At 41.6% G+C, this 22,963-nt stretch overlaps 1 protein-coding gene across 2 annotated transcripts; it reads left to right on the top strand.

Moving 5' to 3' along the window:
- The first annotated feature begins 3,421 nt into the window (after window positions 1-3,421).
- Window positions 3,422-17,777, top strand: LOC135524607 (tumor necrosis factor alpha-induced protein 8-like protein 1). Of its 2 annotated transcripts, XM_064952296.1 has the most exons (4): window positions 3,422-3,691; window positions 4,345-4,405; window positions 14,987-15,266; window positions 15,518-17,777. In XM_064952296.1, exons 3-4 carry the CDS (start codon window positions 14,995-14,997, stop codon window positions 15,804-15,806), a joined length of 561 nt encoding a protein of 186 aa, XP_064808368.1. In that variant the 5' UTR covers window positions 3,422-3,691; window positions 4,345-4,405; window positions 14,987-14,994; the 3' UTR covers window positions 15,807-17,777. The 2 variants fall into 2 exon arrangements, with proteins under 2 accessions (XP_064808368.1, XP_064808367.1); XM_064952295.1 differs by lacking the exon at window positions 4,345-4,405.
- The last annotated feature ends 5,186 nt before the right edge of the window (window positions 17,778-22,963 follow it).

Here is a 22,963-nt window from a genome sequence, read left to right as displayed (position 1 = left end):
AGGGCCTTCCTCTGACACTGCCTGGTGTAGAGGTCCTGGATGGCAGGCAGCTTAGCCCCAGTGATGTACTGGGCCGTATGCACTACCCTCTGTAGTGCCGTGCGGTCAGAGGCCGAGCAATTGCCTTACCAGGCAGTGATGCAACCATGCTCTCGATGTTGCAGCTGTAAATCCTTTTGAGGATCTCAGGACCCATGCCAAATCTTTTTAGTTTCCTCAGGGGGAATAGGCTTTGTCGTGCACTCCTCATGACTGCCTTGGTGGGTTTGGACCATTCTAGTTTGTTGGTGATGTGGACACCAAGGAACTTGAAGCTCTCAACCTGCTACACTACAGCCCCGTCGATGAGAATGTGGGCGTGCTCGGTCCTCCTTTCCTGTAGTCCACAATCATCTCCTTAATCTTGGTTATGTTCAGGCATAGGTTGTTATTCTGGCACCACCTGGCCAGGTCTCTGACCTCTTCCCTATAGGCTGTCTCGTCGTTGTAATCAGGCCTACCAATGTTGTGTCGTCTGCAAACTTAATGATGGTGTTGGAGTCGTGCCTGGCCATGCAGTCGTGGGTGAACAGGGAGTACAGGAAGGGACTGAGCACGCACCTCTGGAGGGCTCCAGTGTTGAGGATCAGCGTGGCATTTGTGTTGCTACCTACCCTCACCACCCGGGGGCGGCCCGTCAGGAAGTCCAGGATCCAGTTGCAGAGGGAGTTGTTAAGTCCCAGGATCCTTAGCTAAGTGATGAGCTTTGAGGGTACTATGGTGTTGAACACTGAGCTGTAGTCAATGAATAGTATTCTCACATAAGTGTTCCTTTTGTCCAGGTGGGAAAGGGTCGTGTGGAGTGCAGTAGCGATTGCATCATCTGTGGATCTGTTTGGGCCTTATGCAAATTGGAGTGGGTCTAGGGTTTCTGGGATAATGGTGTTGACGTGAGCCATTACCAGCCTTTCAAAGCACTTCATGGCTACGGACGTGAGTGCTACGGGTCTGTAGTCATTTAGGCAGGTTGCCTTTGTGCTCTTGGGCACAGGGACTATGGTGGTCTGCTTGAAACATGTTGGTATTATAGACTCCATCAGGGACATGTTGAAAATGTCAGTGAAGACACCTGCCAGTTGGTCAGCACATGTCCGGAGCACACGTCCTGGTAATCCGTCTGGCCCCGCAGCCTTGTGTATGTTGACCTCTTTAAAGGTCTTACTCACGTTGGCTACGGAGAGCGTTATCACACAGTCGTCCGGAACAGCAGATGCTCTCATGCATGCCTCAGTAATTACCATAGCTATACATGCCACAAAGTCCACCTATTTAACCTTTAAAATGTCAGCATTCTGCTGGTGAAAGGCAACCCCTGCATCGTAGGCCTATCCACTACCATGGACTCTTCTGGGGCACCATTCAAACCCTCCCTGCTGCTGCAAATGCTCTGTTCAACCCTGACTTTGGCCACCTCATTCTCTTTCACCCCTGTGGGGCATTCGGAAGACGTGGTAGGCCGTCATTGTAAATAAGAATTTGTTCTTAACTGACTTGCCCAGTTAAAATAAAAATAGCCAAAGGTCATATTTATCACTTTTATAACGCATAATATGATCCTTTCCACATCTTGGACATATCGGCTTCTCCCTTCTGCAAACACTTGCTACATGACCAAAAGCTTTACAATGATCGCAGTGCATTGGTCTTGGGATAAATGTTCTGAATCTGTAGTTAATATACCCCAACTGCACTTGAGTAGGGAGAGACATATCAAAATAATAGATACACGTCACTTTTTCACCATTCACAACACGATTCATCCGACGTGCTTCAATCACTCCAGGAATATATTTTTATTTCTTCAAAATCGACTTTCCACGAGACGCCAGATAAATAAAAACTTGAGGGGGTGCCCTGTTTCGAAGAGACACCCACGAAACTTCATACTTATCAAATCGGTTAAGACAACAACGCACTTTACTTCTGATCTGCAGAAGCACAAAAAAAAAATCTAAACAAACCCGCCTCTCGGTATCCTCACAGCCTTCCCTTTACCCAGCACTCTCTCCACCAGTTTGGATAACTGAAATGGTTTCTTAAAGACTGGTTCTCTGCTCAGCTGCTCCTCATTAACAAACCGTACTCCTACTAGATACGAAGGGTCATTCTCATCACTGTATACCACTTTGCTCCGTTTTCCATTATTTTGGACAATACTCAAATTATCCTTGATTTTACCACTATTGTATTCAGAATCCACTCCATCATCTCCTTCCGCCATTTTCCTTCGTCGCCTCGACCTCTCACTCGTCCATTCGATCCCCTATGGGCTATGCTGTTGAAATGTTGTCTTGTTACCATGTTTGATTACATTTGTTTATTTATATAAAAATCCAGTTAATACACATTACATCATTTATGCTCATGTGTGTCCATTGGTTTCTGTTTACACAAAAATATTTGTTTTGTCTTTTGCCTACTAATCACAGAGAATATGAAAAGTAAATCGTTATTCGGTCACCTTTCTATGGGTGTTAAAATGATTTATATAGTATACTTATTAGAAAAATGATCATGTATATTCAAGCTAAATAGAGTGTGTATCTCGATAGTTATTTTATGGCTCAGAGATTAGCTAATGTAACACTGCTTGCTACAGTATCTCGCATTGGTTAAAAAATTAAGGTAAACTACCTTGTGATAAGGATGACAGTAGGCTAAGCATAAAATGCAATAATATTGATGACTGGATTGTACTATGAACTAACTAGGCTATGTAAATGTGGTGCTATTCTATAATATTATGTATTTTAATTTACAATATGTTTAAAATAGCCCTATCAAATCTGGCGTGAGTTAGGCCTATTTATATCCATTTACATCCAGACCATAAGAGAAAAATAGCTTGTTGATTGTTTAAAACACATGGCATTCACAATGAACACCATAACCCTCCGGAATTCCTGCTAAACCCATTCATTCATAGACCGGGGAAAACGGTGCTGTCCGGTCCAGAAAACATCCGCTGTAAAACACCTAGATGTCTGGTTTACTATATCTCGCTCTCTCTATTGTGTGTCCTATATAAATCAGTTTTGATCAATAACGTTGCCGAAATCATCTACTGAGGCAATATTTTCCATTAATTAGGTCAAATAATTAATCTTCATGGTTTATGATTAAATAATTGTGCCGTCTACTAGGCTTTTTGTTTATGACAAACAACTCATTGGGAAATTTCCAACCTTGGATTTGGGAGCTCGATGAGGCTAATTACTGGAAACAGAATGGGGGCAGGGAATGTTGAAGTTATAACAGGAATTTCCCACAGTATGATTGGTTTGATACATTTTTACTGGGCTCTTCCATTGGTCCAGAGTAACATCAATCTCGTATTTTCGAAATCCCTCAAATTTGAATCTTTTTGTGAGGAGGAGTCGGGTTACAAACTCCTGTAACCGAGCTCAGCAGGGAAAGAAGAAACAGTCTTTCAATTATTTACAAACCAGTATCTGATACAAAATACGGTTACATGGAAGACAAAGAATCGCAAGTAAAGACGAAGAACCGACTCATGGTGATGTACATGGATTTGTTATGGGTTGCCATAATGAAGACTCGAGATTTTGCCTAGATTAAATTGTCAAATTGTAGCAGCGTAATCCACGGTCCCTTTACTCACCCTCCGCATCCGGTTTGATTTGAACGAAAGGTAAATGGAATGTAGATGGATCGTATTTTAGCCTATGCTTGACCAGTCTTAGAGAAACATTTAACAAATAATAGGTTACATAGTCCTTTGAAACTATACAATGGAGGATGGGAGGTGGCAGAATTTGCTAAAGGAAGGCTGAAGCCCAATTTGCCCAAAACATTTACATTACACTGCCTATTCTAGTTATAACTAATGTCATTCGACCTTAAATGCAATAATAGGTCGATATTGTAGAATATAAACCTAGTTTGCCAACACAAGATTTATAATTATATTTTTATTTCCTTATGTTTGGTCAGTATTTTGGTTTGATGTATTCGTTTTGAATGGCAACTGTCATTTCTGATGTGAATGATTTAATCCTTAGAAATCGAAATAAATTTTTAAAATGGTTTACAAATCAATAGTTTTTAATGGAATACCCCACAAAAGGTGAAGGCTAGTGTTAATCATGTTCCTTTCTTGCGTTTCAAACGACACTGTCGCGTTGCAAGCCTATTTTCCTCCAAATTATTTAATCTCTGTATGAAGTGTATATCAAGCGATTTGTTGAAGATGTGCCTGCTTGAGGCCTACTCCGCATTTTACCCCATATAACATACAAAATGTAGCAACAAAAAATTATGTTTTATATGTGACTTATTTTTCAGATCGAGATGAAAGCTTTTCTACTAGTATGTGTATGAATACCCTCCCTGTGTATTCTGGCAGGTAGTACGATTTATTATACAGCACTAACTGTTTGTCACTAGTAAAAGAAGAATCAGGACGTTTTCAATTTGCATGAATTGCGGTCTTGAATGAGTTGCCTCTTGCAGCTTTAACCAGCTGTGTCTGTGAAGAAATTATTTATCCAAATGTATTGGTCGCATACACATATTTAGCAGATGTTATTGCGGGTGTAGTGAAATGCTTGTAATATTGATTTATTTTGATTGATTGATTTTTGTTTTTCTAAACAATTGTTGCTACCCCGCTGTGTATGTGCGTCTCCGTTGCTACCCATGCTCATATCACCTCCACCCTACCTGAAACCCGAGACCCACTCCAATTTTCCTACTACCCCAAAAGGTCCACAGACGAGGCAATCACACTGAACACTGCCCTAACCCATCTGGACAAGAGGAATACCTATAAGAATGCTGTTCATTGACTACAGCTCAGCATTTAACACCATAGTACCCTCCAAACTCGTCATTAAGCTTGAGACCCTGGGTCTCGACCCCACCCTTTGAAACTGGGTCATGGACTTTCTGACGGGCCACCCCAAGGTGGTGTGGGTGGGAAACATCTCCACCCCGCTCATCCTCAACACTGGGGCCCATTCTCAGCCCTCTCCTGTACTCCCTGTTCACCCATGACTGCGTGGCCATGCATGCCTCCAACTCAATCAAGTTTGCAGACGACACTACAGTGGTAGGCTTGATTACCAACAACGACAAGATGGCCTACAGGGAGGAGGTGAGGGCCCTCGGAGTGTGATGTCAGGAAAATAACCTCTCACTCAATGTCAGCAAAACAAAAGAGATGATCGTGGACTTTAGGAAAAAGCAAAGAGAGCACCCCCCCATCCACATCGATGGGACAGCAGTGGAGAAGGTGGAAAGTTTTATGTTCCTTGGCGTACACATCAAGGACCAACTTAAATGGTCCACCCACCGCAACAGCGCCTCTTCAACCTCAGGAGGCTGAAGAAATTTGGCTTGTCACTGAAAACACTCACAAACTTTAAGATGCACAATCGAGAGCATCCTGTCGGGCTGTATTAGCGCCCGGTACGGAAACTGCTCCACCCACAACCGTAAGGCTCTCCAGAGGGTAGTGAGGTCTGCACGGGGGCAAACTACCTGTCCTCCAGGACGCTACATCACTCGGTGTCACAGGAAGGCCAAAAAGATAATCACGGACAACAACTGAGCCACTGCCTGTTCACCCCGCTATCATCCAGAAGGCGAGGTCCGTACAGGTGCATCAAAGCTGGGACCAAGAGACTGGAAAAACAGCTTTTCAAGGCTATCAGACTGTTAAACAGCCATCACTAACATTGAGTGGCTGCTGCCAACATACTAACTCAAATCTCTAGCCACTTTAATAATTGGATATAATAAATGTATCACTAGTCACTTTAAACAATGCCACTTTATATAATGATTACATACCATACATTACTCATCTCATATACTGCACTCTACAATCTACTGCATCTTGCCTATGCCTCACGGCCATCGCTCATCCATATATTTATATGTACATATTCTTATTCATCCCTTTACACTTGTGTGTGTGTATAAGGTAGTTATTGTGAAATTGTTAGTGCAGTAATATCTAACAAGTAATCTATCGGAACTAGAAGCACAAGAATTTCGTTACACTCACATTACCATCTGGCTATGGCTGACAAACAAGTGGGTCAGTTACAGCTACAGTTTGGTTGCTCGGCTAACTGAGAACTGAGGTCCACTTTGGCCAGGAAGCCAGCTCCAAAATCCCAAACATATTAATTAATGTCAAACCTGTTTGTCATGATTTCTGACACTCAAGTACTGCTGGAAATGTATGATTCCTGTGGAGATGAAAGGTAACTCATTGACAAGAGCAGTACAGTGGTGTTTGACCTGATTTACAAGACTGCAAAGTTCAGTTGGCCAGCAGCCTCAGTTGTTACCTAGGAAATATGAAACACTCTGTGCATAGAAGGGCAGTGAAACCTTCCTAGAAAGAAGACTATGTGACAGAGTATGCCTTTGGGACATTTGTTTCTCTCGTGTGTGTGTGTGTGTGTGAATTGTAGGTCCCCACAAGGATTGAAGAACAAAATGTGTGTGTGTGTGTGACAGGGTTGGGCTCAATAGATTAACATGGCGAGGCATTGCTTAACATGACCACACCCCCGAGTAGGGTACAGATGTGGGGTACTCACTTTACTCCAATGTTTAATTGTCTACTTTACTCAGAATCTGACTGGCTGTATTATTAGTTTTTTTATCATTACAAACTCAACAAAAATAGAAACGTCCTCTCACTGTCAGCGTTTATTTTCAGCAAACTTAACATGTGTAAATATTTGTATCAACATAAGGTTCAACAACTGATACACAAACTGAGCAAGTTCCACAGACACATATCACTAACAGAAATGGAATAATATGGAATAATGTGGAATAATGTGTCCCTGAACAAAGGGGGTTCAAAATCAAAAATAACAGTCAGTAGCTGGTGTGGCCAACAGCTGCATTAAGTACTGCAGTGCATCTCCTCTTGGACTGCACCAGATTTGCCAGTTCTTGCTGTGAGATGTTACCCCACTCTTCCACCAAGGCACCTGCAAGTTCCCGGACATTTTTGGGGGGAATGGCCCTAGCCCTCACCCTCTGATCCAACAGGTCCCAGACGTGCTCAATGGGATTGCGATCCGGGCTCTTCGCTGGCCATGGCAGAACACTGACAATCTTGTCTTTCAGGGAATCACGCACAGAACGAGCAGTATGGCTGGTGGCATTGTCATGCTGGAGAGTCATGTCAGGATGAGCCTGCAGGAAGGGTATCACATGAGGCAGGAGGATGTCTTCCCTGTAACGCACAGCGTTGAGATTGCCTGCAATGACAACAAGCTCAGTCCGATGATGCTGTGACACAACGTCCCAGACCACGATGGACCCTCCACGGTGGGTTTGTACCCATGGGCGATGTTGTTGCCGTGATGTCTGGCTTGCCTTTCAACAGGCCTACAAGCCCTCAGTCCAGCCTCTCTCAGCCTATTGTAGACAGTCTGAGCACTGATGGAGGGATTGTGCGTTCCTGGTGTAACTCGGGCAGTTGTGGTTGCCATCCTGTCCCGCAGGTGTGATGTTTGGATGTACTGATCCTGTGCAGGTGTTACACGTGGTCTGCCACTCCAAGGATGATCAGCTGTCCGTCCTGTCTTAGGCGTCTCGTAGTACGGACATTGCAATTTATTGCCCTGGCCACATCTGCCGTCCTCATGCCTCCTTGCAGCATGCCTAAGTCAGGTTCACGCAGATGAGCAGGGGCCCTGGGCATCTTTCTTTTTGTGTTTTTCAGAGTCAGTAGAAAGGCCTCTTTTTAGTGTCCTAAGTTTTCATAACTGTGACCTTAATTGCCTACCGTCTAAGCTGTTAGTGTCTTAACGACCGTCCCACAGGTGCATGTCCATTGAACAAGCTTGGGTAACAGCGTTTAAACCCTTTATAATAAAGATCTGTGAAGTTATTTGGATTTTTACAAATTATCTTTGAAAGATCTGGTCCTGAAAAAGGGACGTTTTCTTTTTTTTTGCTGAGTTTTGGATATGCTTGGTTGGTTTGTTAACGTACTTCCATGTCATCTTAATAAAAAAACTACAGAATTCCTAAAAACACTGATGAAAATGTAAAAATGTTAGCATGAACAGAAACTGTAGCGTTGACTGTATGTCACCATTATCAGCCAAAGAGACGATTCCAATTAACTTTCTTCAACTAGTTAACTTACCATGATTTTATAACTAGGATGTCAAAAATTTCTTGCATACTGTTTTCTTTGAACAATAGTAGGAGAAAGACCACCAAATCAACCCTTACAAAAAAAGATAGCCTTTTTGTAACTGTAGCCGACTGGGGTATTTTGGATGCAGTAATTGCAGTTAAGTGCAAAATTACTGCAGAAAAAATACTGCACTCTGGCTGCAATCGTTTTTTGTAAAAATAGTTTCAACTGCCCAAGGACTAGGTTAAATGAACCTCTTGGTTTCAGGCTATATGCGATGATGATGATGGAAATATGTGGGCTCTGGTTACTCAATACATTTGTGTGTTCAAAGCACTTAATTCACGGTAAATCGCTAGCTGACGCTTCTTTGTAGCTATGTGTATTGCCTGTGTATACCTGGAAATTCCACGAAGTTGGTGTAGATTTTGCCATAGGCTACTTTGGGCCATTTGGTAAGGTTGTCTGCACAGCTGGTCTCAGGCAAGTGGAAAGTACATATAGGAAGTCCTAAATGCATAAACCGTTTAAGGGCAGGCAAAGACTGGAAGTAGTTACGCGGCATATGTAAGACTAGCGATTATGATCGAGATCAACTTATTCCGCCAGCCAGCCAGTTAACATCAATTAACCTGAGAAAAAGCTAGATTTAAACAAATGGTGACGTACCAGTCAAAGGTTTGGACACACCTACTCATTCAAGAGTTTTTATTTTTACTTTTGTAGAATAATAGTGAAGACATAAAAACTATGAAATAATACACAGATTCATGTAGTAACCAACAAAGTGTTAAACAAATCAAAATATATTTGAGATTCTTCAAATAGCCACCCTTTGCCTTGATGACCGCTTTACACACTCTTGGCATTCTCTCAACCAGCTTCAGGAGGTAGTTACCTGAAATGCATTTAAATTAACAGGTGTGCCTTAAGTGAATTTGGGGAATTCATTTCTTTCTTAATGCGTTTGAGCCAAGCAGTTGTGTTGTGACAAGGGTAGGGGTGGTATACAGAAGATGGCCCTATTTGGTAAAATACCAAGTCCATATTATGGCAAGAACAGCTCAAATAAGCAAAGAGAAACGAAAAAACATTCATTACTTTAAGTCAATAACTTTGAAAGTTTCTTCAAGTGCAGTCGCAAAAACCATTGAGCGCTATATTAAACTGGCTGTTATGAGGATGGCCACAGGGAAGGAAGACCCAGAGTTACCTCTGCTGCAGAGGAAAGGTTCATTAGAGTTACCAGCCTCAGAAATTGCAGCCCAAATAAATGATTAAAAACTGTTCAGTGGAGACTGCGTGAATCAGGCCATCATGGTCGAATTGAAGGACACCAATAATAAGAAGATTTGCTTGGGCCAAAAAACACGAGCAATAGACATTAGACCGGGGGAAATCTGTCCTTTGGTCTGATTAGTCCCCCCCCCAAAAAAAATTTGGGTTCCAACCGCTGTGTCTTTGAGACACAGAGTGGGTGAATGGATGATCTTCGCATGTGTAGTTACCACCGTGAAGCATGGAGGAAGAGGCGTGGGGCTGGTGGCACTATGTAATTTATTTAGAATTCAAGGCACACTTAACCAGCATGGCCAACACAGGATTCTGCAGTGATACACCATCCCATCTGGTTTAGCTTTAGTCCCACTATCAAATCAAAACATTTTGATTTAACATTTTTTGGGTTACTACATGATTCCATATGTGTAATTTCATAGTTTTGATATCTTCACTATTACTTTACAATTTAGAAAATGGTAGAAATAAAGAAAAACCCTTGAATGAGAAGGTGTTAACTTTTGACGGGTACTGTAAGTATAATGCGACAGCTTTACTGTCCGTGTTTGCTGGTCGGGTAACACATTAGTGGCAGAATACATATCATGCAAATAATTTGTTGTGACAGCCAAGTATGTTAACAACATGTGAAAACGTTTATTGAAAAGACAAAGTGTCTGTTTGTTTTGGATGACACCAAATTTAGGCTAATTACATGGGAGTGATGGGAGGACCCTATGTCTGTACCCTACTCGGGGGTGTAGTCATGTTGATCCACACCTCGCCATGTGTCTCTATTCCAAATTTTGGAATTTACTCCCATTCAACCATAGATACTCATGAGTTAAAATTTGAATTGACCACACCCACAGGATTCCATTCAAAGAAATTCCACTCAATCATAGATGGGTTAGCTGTTAACGTCACCAAAGCAATGCTTCCATGGGGCAGAAGTCCATTAGTTATGATTCTGGATGGCGAGATGGCTGGCTAACAATGACAAACTGCCATGTGGCGAATCATAAGTTGTTCGAATCAGCTAGTTTTATCTTGTTCTTGATACTATGTCCTGTTTTGACTGATTTCATGTCAATGCTAAAATTTGCTAGCTAACCAACAACTGTAACGAGAAATGTATTTGAGAGACAACAAGTGCTCATTTTGAAATGTATTTATTTCAATATGCATTGGAGACAATATAGTTTACATGTTCTTAAGTCTAAGCCAACCCTGTCTGTTTTGCCCCATAGTTGCGCATGCGTCTGTTTTATTGCTTAAGAACATAGAACATGAGTTTCATTGAATCTAACAGGTCACACTTCCAAAGAATATATAACTTTTCTCAGGAAGCAATGTTCATATACTTTTAAACTTCGTGCTTAGAATATCCAATTAGATGTCCACTGTCCATTTGTCCATCTTTTTGAAGGCTTCAAGGTCAACTTGAGGTTTAAACATTCTGAGAACATACATTCTGAGATGTAGTATTTTTCCCATATTTAATGACATTTAAAAACTTAGAATTCACATAAGGTTTTGTTTTTCTTGATCATTCTTTTTAAGTTAAAACAATATTTTCTATGCTTGTATATAACGTGTTTTATGTACAAGATGTACAGTATATTTGTATAGACTGCACCTAAATATATACTATAAGAGGCATTTCACTATATTCCATTTCCTTAATTCAAATTGCAATTCTGGATTCTGTTTACTACTTAAATTTGAATTTTATTGAAATTTGAGTCATTTTCAATTCTGAATTGAGCCCACACGTGTGTGTGTGTGTGTGTGTGTGTGTGTGAGAGAGAGAGAGGTGTGTGTGTGTGTTTGATCGCTTATCTGTCGGTCAATAAAACACTTTTTGATGTAAAACTCCTTTTGTAGGCATGCCATGTTTCCTCAAAGTCCATGTGGTGGTGCCATTGTCAAAAACTGATAACAGGCGAGTTAGTCATCCACAAGTCATCTACCTTTATCTATGAGTCTATTGTTTTAAACTGGTTTCAGCTTGTATTTACTTTCAACCTACTCAATATTATGTTAATGCTATGTCATGTCTATGACAAGGATACCATTGCTGCATCACAGCTGCACATTTCATTTTATAGTTGCACATACAGTTGGCTAACAACGAGGGCTCACTATCCATTCACATTTGTCATAATATTTTCCACCATTTGTCCCTGATGTTGTTTGACCCCTCAGCCAGGTCCCACATTTCCTGGTTCACCTGTGGCATGAATCTCTTACCCTGGTCTATTTTTTTCAAATTGGTCATATTAATTATTAATCTGTGATCCATTTAATGCTGCCACGTTAATTATTAATCCCACAGCGGGCTCTTTCAGATCTGAGAAGACAGTAAAAAAGGGACCGTCTCCCCCTTAGGCACTGTGCACAACCCCTGATACTGTGTGGGAGGATGATAGAGTGACACACACACACTGATACACACATCACAGCCATACAAAACTGAGTTCCCAGCACTCATCAGCGCCTCCACTGTTATGCAACAGCTCAAGAGTAGGAGAGATTAAAGGACAGTAGGAGAGTAAGGGAGAGGAGTAAAAACTACACTTAATGAAATTGTAGAAGGCAAGTAATCCTAATTGATCCTGTTCATTACCAGACAGAAGAAATGTTTCATGTGAAGAGCTGATTGTGAGGTGATCAGTTCAGATCCAACACAAAGCACTGATACATTTTACATAACCATTGTGCATTGTCTCTTATTGTAGATAAGGGTGACGTCATACATTTCTGTAAATCTAAGTTCCTGAGACACGTTACAGTACTAAAGAAGTGTGTAGGGATTTCCCCCTATTTTGAATTAATATTATACATGTAGGGTAGGCTATGCAATTGGAATTATAAGCAAGCCACACAGCCTAAAACATCCACTCTTGAATAATATAAACTCTTGTTCAAAGTTGTATAGTTACAGTATTTCCAGACATGCTTGCTTAGTTATTCCACCTTGATCTTTTGAAGTGGTTTCACAGAAATGTCTGGCTGGCAGAAATCTGTATAGTCTTGTTTTGAGTTGGGGGAGCAGTATTGAGAATTGGTGGGGATTCATATCATCTTCCCTGAGGCTAAGGAGTGGGGGGGGGGGGGGGGCCTGCGGCAGAGTGGATATACCTGGAGCTCCCTTTCCTGTCCAATCATTGGTACTCTCTCACCTGACCCAATCATACTAGCCTGACAGACTTTTGGACACATGTTTGGCCATCAAACCTCCACAGACCCTTTCTGAGCCACTCGGCACACCCATCATTGAGCCTCTGGAGGCCACTTTTCACCTGCAGGAGGGTAAGTGCTTTTGGGGACGCTGGCCAGGCTGTCCCTGGCTGCCAAAGAGGCCCAGGGTCGGGTTTCATTTCCATGAGTCATGTTTACCTACCTGTTCTACTTTGACTGAGGTCTTGTTTTTTTAAACTATATAGTTTAAGCACTCTGGATTACACTGCACTGATGTTGGTTTAAGTAAATCCAGTTGATACGCCAGCACTTTGTCTCTCATTCCAGAGTGCCTGCCCAGCTCAAAGAAACAACAGAGCAATTAATACTGGTTATGTGGGAGATATATTGGCTGAACACAGTAATGTTGTCACTGTCATGTTTCGTTCTGTTTTCAATCCATTCCAGTGCCTGTATAAATAGTGCTGAGATGGGATCCAAGCTTTCCCTGCCTGGGCCCAGTTCACACAGCAGCTTATATTTGGCCATAACTCCCACTGCACAGTTACAAGGCAGGAGTCCTTGATAGAAAAATGTTTCATCGTTCTAAGCGCTTGTCCTTTCATGAAGCCTCCCATCTCGTGAGAGAGACGGAGAGAGAGAGGATCTACCTACATTTGTGATTGCCAGCTCCAGGAAGAATTTGTTGTATTTTCTTTGGCTTTGAGTAAAACTACAGACGCTCCTGTGTATCCATCACATCTGAAGTTAAGTGTTTGGATTCACTTTGGTGAAAGACAAATACAGGCTTTTTACTTCTTCATGGCAGTATTAGTCATCACAGCCACTGACTCCATTAAAGTTATTCTCTTTGACAGGAGAGAAATTTAATGAGCCCCCTGAAAATCACTTCACTCTCCAGGCTCTGAAAGGTTTCTTTTTAATCCACCGACTCTGTTTTTTCATACTTCCAGCAGAGAGAGGCTTGTGAACTTTGATTTCTTTGCGCAGTGTCGCAAGCTGTACTTTTCTCTATCCTCAAAGCATCTGTTCAGATTCTCATTGACACATTGTGATTGAATGTAGCAGGCAAAGTGGTGTTTTTTTAAATTTATTTATTTTTTTACATCCCTCTGACAATGTTGCAGGGAGAGCTTGTCTTTGGTTTCTGACGTGGGTACTCCCTTGAAGAAAAAGCGTCCTGCTGACACTCGAAGGAGACCAATTGGTATTCTTGGAGAGACAATGCGGATTGGAGTGGAATCTCATGACTCACATAGCAGGCACATTTTCATTCTGCAGTCGGTCAGCTGCTTTACAGTAATAATACTTAGCAGATATTACTGTTGGTAAATATGAGCATTTGTATTAGCGTCCAGTCACATTTAGGATTTTAATAAAGGTTTTATGTTTTAATCTTGGAGGGAGTAATGATTGCTATGCTATGCTAGAGATGTGTACAGATCTAGGCTCAGCTTACCTTCCCTAACTTGTAACTTTAGCCTTTGGGGGGTAAAATGAGCCGCTGACCTTGGATCCGTCTCGAGGTAACCTCCTACTTCCTTAGGGATTAAGACCGGCTGAACCTGAACCTGTCATTCCTGGGTTCTTGTTAAGAAGCTACTGCAGTACTGTCGGGCCCAGGACCGGGCTCATCTGGCTGAGGAAATGCAGAAGATATGAAAGCCTGTGTCCCCCTGACCCATTGTTTATGAGCTGCCACAATGTGTTGAGGCTTCCTCTGAGTCATTGTGCTTTGGCAGGCAACACCCACAGCTTGGAGCTAGCCTCCACAAATGTGCACACGTATGCTATAGCCCATCCTCACATAAACCTCTTGTTTTCTAAATGTGGATTCAGCCGGTAGCTGCAGAGACAGTCCTATCATTGGCTGCTTTGCAGAACTGCAGTGAGTCTCATCACTCCTACATGATGTCATTCTTGTATCATGTCACTGGTATCTTAAAGACCCCGTCACCAATTAAAATAGAATCTATGTCCCATGACATCATAGTTATACTAAGGGATTGCACACCGGTAGCAAGACTCTTCAATGCCTTCATTCAGATGAGAAAATGAAATAATTAAATGTGATAATTTGCATAAAACAGTTCATTGTCTGTCTGCAGTATGTTTTATTATTTCTGCATGATCTGCTGGTGCTAGAAATGCAAAAAGCAAATATGGGTTTCCCATATGTTGTCAGGAATGCATCCAAATAAACATCTGTTATTTCCTCTCTGTACAGTATATAATTAAGAAGGAAGAAAATCCACCATCTGGTTACAGTGAGTGTGCATCTGTATGACCCAAATCTCTTTTCTCCCTCCCTCTCTCACCCTCCAGACGTCATTATGGACTCCTTCAGTACTAAGAGCCTGGCCCTTCAGGCCCAGAAGAAGCTGATGAGCAAGATGGCCACCAAGAGCATGGCTAACCTCTTCATCGACGACACCAGCAGCGAGGTGCTGGACGAGCTCTACCGCGTTACGAAGGAGTACACGCACAACCGCAAGGAGGCCCAGAAGATCATCAAGAACCTTATCAAGATGGTGGTGAAGCTGGGAGTCCTCTACCGCAACAACCAGTTCAGCGGGGAGGAGCTGGTGCTGGTTGAGAGCTTCAGGTTGATTATGCTATATGATTATATTATGGCTGTAGAGCGCATTAACAGGGTTATAATGACCTTTGATTAAGGGTTGACAGCCATGGTTGTTGAGGGCTAATTTGTTCAGGTTTTTATTCCAGCCCTGATTAAAAACAATCATTGTGTTGGGCTTGAACAAAAGCTGTGGTCCTCAGAGAAATGGCAAGTGGTTTGCCAGCTACTGTAGTTAAGCCATCATGCATAACAACTCTACTGCGTCCCCTTTCCAGGAAGAAGGTCCACACACTGGCTATGACGGCTGTCAGCTTTCACCAGATCGAGTTCACGTTCGACCGGCGCGTGATGAACGCCATCCTGAACGAGTGCCGGGAGTTGCTGCACCAGGCCATCAACCGCCACCTGACGGCCAAGAGCCACTCGCGGGTCAACCACGTGTTCAACCACTTTGCCGACTGTGACTTCCTCGCGGCGCTCTACGGGCCGTCTGAGGTGTACCGCGGCCACCTGCAAAGGATCTGTGACGGCGTCAATAAGATGCTGGACGAGGGCAACCTTTGACCTCTCCCCAGGACCTTTTGACCCCTCCCCCTTTAACCTTTTGAGGCATTACCTGGTAGTGTGAAATCCACCACGGGGTTGCCTTATTGGCTTGCATTGTTGTTTTTAAGAGACTGACGTTATGCACATTGTATGTGGACATTTACAGTTGATGTCGGAAGTTTACATACACTTAGGTTGAAGTCATTAAAACTTGTTTTTCAACCACTCCACAAATAACTTGTTAACAAATTATAGTTTTGGCAAGTCGGTTAGGACATCTACTTTGTGCATGACACAAGTAATTTTTCCAACAATTGTTTACCGACCGATTATCACTTATAAATCACTGTATCACAATTTCTGTGGGTCAAAAGTTTACATACACTGAGTTGATTGTGCCTTTAAACAGCTTGGACAATTCCAGAAAATGATGTTATGGCTTTGGAAGCTTCTGAATGACTAATTGCCATCATTTGAGTCAATTGGACAGGCCTTGAAATACATCCACAGGTGCACACCTTCAAATTCAGTGCCGCTTTGCTTGACATGGTTGATTTCTTTTGATTTTCCCAAGACCTCAGGAAAAAGGTTGTAGACCGCCACAAGTCTGGTTCATCCTTGGGAGCAATTTCCAAACGCCTGACGGTACCATGTTCATCTGTACAAACAATAGTTTGCAAGTATAAACACTATGGGACCACGCAGCCATCATACCGCTAAGGAAGGAGACTCGTTCTGTCTCCTAGAGATGAACGTACTTTGATCTGAAAAGTGCTGTTTGGTCATAATGACCATCGTTATGTTTGGAGGAAAAATGGGGCGCTTGCAAGCTGAAGAACACCATCCAACCGTGAAGCACGGGGGTGGCAGCATCATGTTGTGGGTGTGCTTTGCTGCAGGAGGGACTGGTGTACTTCACAAAATAGATGGTATCATGAGGGAAGAAAATTATGTGCGTATATTGATATTCAACATCTCAAGACCTCAGTCAGGAAGTTAAAGCTTGGTTGCAAAAGGGTCTTCCAAATGGACAATGGCTCCAAGCATACTTCCAAAGTTGTGGCAAACTGGTTTAAGGACAACAAAGTCGAGGTATTGGAATGGCCATCACAAAGCCCTGACCTCAATCCTATAGAGAATTTGTGGGCAGAACTGAAAGTGTGTGAGAGCAAAGAGGCCTACAAACCTGACTCAATTGCACCAGTTCTGTCAGGAGGAATGGGCCAAAATTCATACAACTTATTGTGGGAAGGCTACCCGTAACGTTTGACCCAAGTTAAACAATTTAAAGGCAATGCTACCAAATACTAATTGATTGCATGTAGACTTCTGACCCACTGGGACTGTGATGAAAGAAATAGAAGCTGAAATCATTCTCTCTACTATTATTCTGACATTCACGTTCTCAAAATAAAGTGGTGATCCTACCTGATCTAAAACAGATTTTTTACCAGGATTAAATGTCAGGAATTGTGATCAACTGAGTTTTTAAATGTATTTGGCTAAGGTGTATGTAAACTTCCGACTTCAACTGTACTTACTTTTGTGTTTTCTTGTGTGTCCTTCTGACATTACTGTACAACACTGAAGGATGCTTTAGTTAGTCCAAAGTTTCTTCTAGCTTCTTCCTTTAAAGGAAAAACATGGACCTCTCCAGTGAACGTAGAACACAAGCTCTTGTCAATCATTTCTGGACCGAGGACTTCACCAGTGCCTTGGCAATGTCTTTTTTTCCTATATAGACCAAGGGGTGTCTGTTCCCCCTGGCAACAAGGCATGATTCCAACCACAGCGTAAAGGTTGTATGTTTGAGTGGTGAATTGAATGGGCTGAAATGCTTTTAGAGCAAAAGAAAGAGGACAATTATAGATTTTCACCTACTTCAGGACAACTATAAGGGACTCTGTATTTAGAAACAGGAGTGCTACTTGAGGTTAAACAAGCACTGTAGTTTGTTTGTTTAATAATAAACATTCTAGTAAAAAGTCATGAGCTGATGCACACCCAAAAATATTTGTAGAGGTGCAGAGGTGTTACTTCTTTTTATGGAACAGTTCACATAACAGACCAATAATCCAGATTCAGCATCCACATGGCCTCTATATCCTAAGGAAGTCTGTACTGTGTTTGGAACAAAATACCTGTATTGCCTGCTTTGGTCCCAATGACCTGTGTCATTGAGCTGCTGACTCATCAGCTCTTTAACCTCATCTGAGCTGTACTGAACCCACCGCCCAGCAAATACTTTGATTTCTGTAAATGGTGTGTCTGCACAGGTGAGAGACTATGTACAGTCATGTTAATGACTGGAGTATATGGGAAAGGGAAGTAGCTTCCTACATGAGGTTCTCTTTGTTGGTGAGATCCAGGCTGTTTCGCCACATAGCATAGGGAGAGACCGGGTATTCTAGATTAGAGCAGAGACCAAAACAATACCTGATTGTACCTTCCATGATTCCATATAATTAATCCCCTACTCTGTGCCAATAATACAGATAATCCACTTCACTCCAACACCCCATCCCCCTTTAATGTGATTGAGATCCCCATCTCTGCTTGATGCAAGTCCTATTTGGAGTTAATTTTTTTTGTATTTTTTATGAACAATTTAAATTGTTATTTAGAATTATATCCTACTATCCTGCACATAATGTATGTTATTTTTGTTTGTCTAGACCTATCTCTGCGTGTTTATGGCTGAGCCTGTCTAGGAGACTGTTTGTGCTGTGGCCTCATTTAGTATTCTCAGTGACCGTGTATACCTGTGAGGAGCAGCAGCAGAGTTGTAATGAGCACTGTGTCCTCCAGGATCTACTCTGTCACGGAAACCTCCCTCTTCTGTACTGTAGCAGCTTTGCCAAAGAGGAAAGGAATCTCACAATTGTGAAAATTATATTTTCTAAAGGAACATTACTAAGGAAAACCGTATGCACAAGATGATGTTTTCAAATTTTACATTCCGTTTTTTCCGTACCTTTTGTGTAGTCTCCATTTTGACTTAATTGTTATTTGTTATATCCCCCTACATCTGGGGGAGTTGCAGTAAGTGAATGCTCACAGGACTAGAACATTGAAGTCCCAGAATATTTGAGCTAGTTTAGAATTGAAATGTCAAAGATTCCATTTTTCCCAATATCAACACTTCTCAGGGTTAAGTCTTAGAGAGCTTGTACTCATGAAAAACTTAATGAAACAATTTGACCAATTTGTCTTCATACATTTCAGATAAGTTCACGATTCTTAAGTCATGTTGTATTTTTACCGATGGATTGTGAAATTGGATTGTGATGTATATATTGTTTTAGTGTCCCTTTTCTTCACTAGATATGACAAATATGTAAATGAATACTCCTTTTTTTTAAATCAATAAATTCTTTGTCTTTTCTTGATTAAAGCACCAGTCTCTTTCCAGCTCGATGCTAAATTTCAGCAGCTAAATCAGAATGTAATCTGTGTGCGTCTGACCTGGATTGGGTCAGCCAAATCCCTTCCGCCTGGTCAGGACTGTTAGCCATGTTCCTAAAGTAAACACAAGCCTAACTTCCTGACAAACAATTTTGTTTTTGTGCATTTTTTTTCTTGAACTTAATTTCCAAACGGAAGTGCCCAGGTCAAAGGAAAAGTTGGAAGCCAATAGTGCAGAAATGAAGCGTTTCCACTCAGTATTGACATGGCTACAGTAATTCTTTATATTGGTCAGGATTCAGGAAATGTTCTATCCGCTTCTGAATGGAAAGGTCAAAGCTCAAATCAAGCTCAAATGCCAGCTGTGTGAATTCATTTGTAGCTATTGGTTTTGATAATTTCTGAAAGACAGTGTCAGGATAGATTATCCAATCTAGCTATTTTTGACAGAAATGATTGTAAAGACTTAAATGTACTGGTAAGTGGCCAATCATTTTCTGAATCATCATGATAAGATACATAATGGTCTCTTCAGGGTGGACAGAGGAGACATCAAAGCCTCACATAAAATGGGTGGCACACATTACTAAAAGTTTCTATAATACTTATTTATTTTGTTCAGTCCAGTTGGTTATTTTTCTCCCCAGTGTGGCTTGCTTCAATGGTGAGGCTACATTTTTTACTTTGGAATAGCCAGTCCCTGACTTGTTTATCAAAGTGGATATTAATGTAAACTTTAATACATTTTTGTATGAAGCCGCCTTCCATTGGGGCATGACTATAATGTTTACATAATGAGCCAACGACGAAGGAGAAGTGCTGCATCTTAAAAAGGAGGCAAGCTGAACACAGGAGGTTGGTGGCACCTTAATTGGGGAGGACGGGCTTGTAGAAATGGCTGGAGCGGAATTTTTTTTATTTCTTTTTATTTCACCTTTATTTAACCAGGTAGGCTAGTTGAGAACAAGTTCTCATTTGCAACTGAGACCTGGCCAAGATAAAGCATAGCTGTGTGAACAGACAACACAGAGTTACACATGGAATAAACCATTAACAAGTCAATAACACAGTAGAAAAAAAGGGGAGTCTATATACATTGTGTGCAAAAGGCATGAGGAGGTAGGCGAATAATTACAATTTTGCAGATTAACACTGGAGTGATAAATGATCAGATGGTCATGTACAGCTAGAGATATTGGTGTACAAAAGAGCAGAAAAATAAATAAAAACAGTATGGGGATGAGGTAGGTGAAAATGGGTGGGCTATTTACCAATAGACTATGTACAGCTGCAGCAATCGGTTAGCTGCTCAGATAGCAGATGTTTGAAGTTGGTGAGGGAGATAAAAATGTGTGGAATGGTGCCATTCCATTTGTTCCAGAGATTATCATGAGCCATCCTCCCCTCAGCAGCCACTGCTGAACAGTGCAGGCCTGTGAAGACATTAGTCAGTCCACTTACATTCACTCAATCCATGTGTTAAAGAGTCTATCCCAACCCTGTCCCAATTAACAGACACACCACAGGTTGGCATCCATAAAGATAGGTTTTTAAAGGTCCACATCACATGTTTTCAGACCTCAAAATTGGTTCAATGTGGTGATCATGTCCCACACCATCTGTGATGTAGATCCAGCTATGCCTCAATATCAAATGAATGTGAAAGATGGGCAGCGTCTAATTTTACAGATTTATTCAGTACTTATTGTTTCTATTTATGGATCAGAATGTAGTATCATTAATCCAGAAAATGGTTTTGCACCAGCAGGATTGTCTCTTATACAGTATATAGGCGAATCTCAGAAATCCACAAAGCACTTTCCTTGATTTTAATGTATTAGGTAAATGGCACAATACACTGTATGGCAACGTTCCAGTTCATTTGATGAATTGTTCTTGAGTTTCATCTGTTTTTGCACAAATAAAATGAAAGATATAAGTACGTAATAATTTCCTTTTTCAGAATCAGACCTGCCTAATTCTCATTTACAACATTTGTATTTGTGTTTAACCGGCTAAATTACACATTCTGTTAACATATGACCTCAAAGTTATGTCTTGCAATTTGTAGTCTGACATTTCAGATTTACATATTAAGTAGTTTGGTAGGAGTGGACTACTTTTTCAAAGTATATTTTTCTTAAGGGTAGCTTAACTTCTTCCAGTGTAAAGTAATTGGTAGCTCGGTAAACTCTATTTTTTTGAGTAGAGTTTCATACATCCTTGAGTTTCTTTTGTCAGTAGATCCAGGGTTAGAAAACTGCTATATTTGTCATTCATTTGTATTCCCTTCACATCCAGAACTCTGCCTCATCCTGTATGCTTAAAGAGGCTCTCCCCTTTGGCAAGTGGAGCTATGACAGTTACCTGGGACTTGAAGTCTTTCAAACCCTCTTTTCTCTTGCTCTGGTGAATCCTCTGAGTGCACCTGACTGACGTGTTATTTCAAAGATGAAAGCCGAAAGACATCAAAAGGGAAAACAATGTAAGAAATACACAAGAACAGACTGAAGCATGCTGTTCTTTCACACGGTGGTAAGACCTCATGCTGGACTCAGGAATACCAGTACTTTAATAGGAATTGAGGGAGTTGACTCACTATGTTTTTTTCCTGCAATGTAGTCAGTCATTCTCTAAGACAGCAAAAAAAATATGTATTTCAATATACTGTATTGCACTTGAAGCATCTCTGCTGTTTAAATGGCTATAGTTCTAAAGTTACCAAAATGCCCTTAGGGGCTTCAGACTGTGACAATACTTTTTTTCACAGAGCTTTGACAACATATGGGGTCTTTCCAGAGGACAATCTCCGCCACACGCTTACATAACGCTACTTCTGCTTCTCTCTGGCGCTGTGCTGTGTAGACAGAGACAGAAGCTCCACCAGGATATATAGCTAGTCTACTGTGGCTCTGTTACTGTGTAGTGCCTGTAAAGTTGTGGTGGCTCTATAAGGACAGACATTACCATAATGTAATGGATGGAGAGAAGGTCTCCAACTAGGCTCCACCGTACGTCGACTGCTGTTAGACGAGCAACAGCGACAGGTACTTATTATTCCACATTGACTTTCAAATGAGCTACCATTTTCGCAGTCTGGACGTTATTTATGATCCACACACAGTGGGAGGGTGATTGGTTGAAAGCCGAGAGTTTTAGCCAGAGGTATGATGAGTAAAGTCCAGCACATGAGAGCCCGACAATTCAGATGTGTGTGTGTGTGTGTGTGCATGCGTGCGCGTGCGTCTGTCTGTGTGGGAGTGGGGTGGTCAACATCTGAGGACAAAACATATTTTTGGGGATCTGTTTACGTTCATGAGTGACCTTGAGAACAATAGGGAATGGAGTGATTGTGCAGCAGAAGTGTTCAGTGAAACAAAGGAAACAGTCATTGGAAACAGCTGGGGTATTGGAGAGCGTAAGCCATGTTCAAGTAGAGCTTTGGATAGATTAATACAGCCTCCTCTATTACTTCCAGGGTTAGTTGTTATCCACAAAGCAGTGGTCAGCTAAGCACAGGCGCTCGAGTTTGAGAAGGAATCTTCTTAGCCTGAAATGGGGATTACCCCCCCCCCCCCATCACTTTGAGTACATGTATCTATTAGAATATGTCATAGTCTTTCTGCAGTATTTCTCCATTCATTTTCCTATTGTCACTAAAGGGGATTTCTCAGAAGTAGTTTGTTGTGCTGAGTAAAGCTCATGGCAAATACTGAATCTGTTTTTCCTGAATGACAGACACTATCAGTGTTCTCAGTGACTGCCATTAT

The sequence above is a fragment of the Oncorhynchus masou genome, chromosome 31 (genome assembly GCF_036934945.1).
Source record: "Oncorhynchus masou masou isolate Uvic2021 chromosome 31, UVic_Omas_1.1, whole genome shotgun sequence".
Lineage (NCBI taxonomy): Eukaryota > Metazoa > Chordata > Actinopteri > Salmoniformes > Salmonidae > Oncorhynchus > Oncorhynchus masou.
The sequence above is the reverse complement of the archived record's forward strand: the minus strand, read 5'-3'. Positions and strand labels throughout refer to the sequence as shown.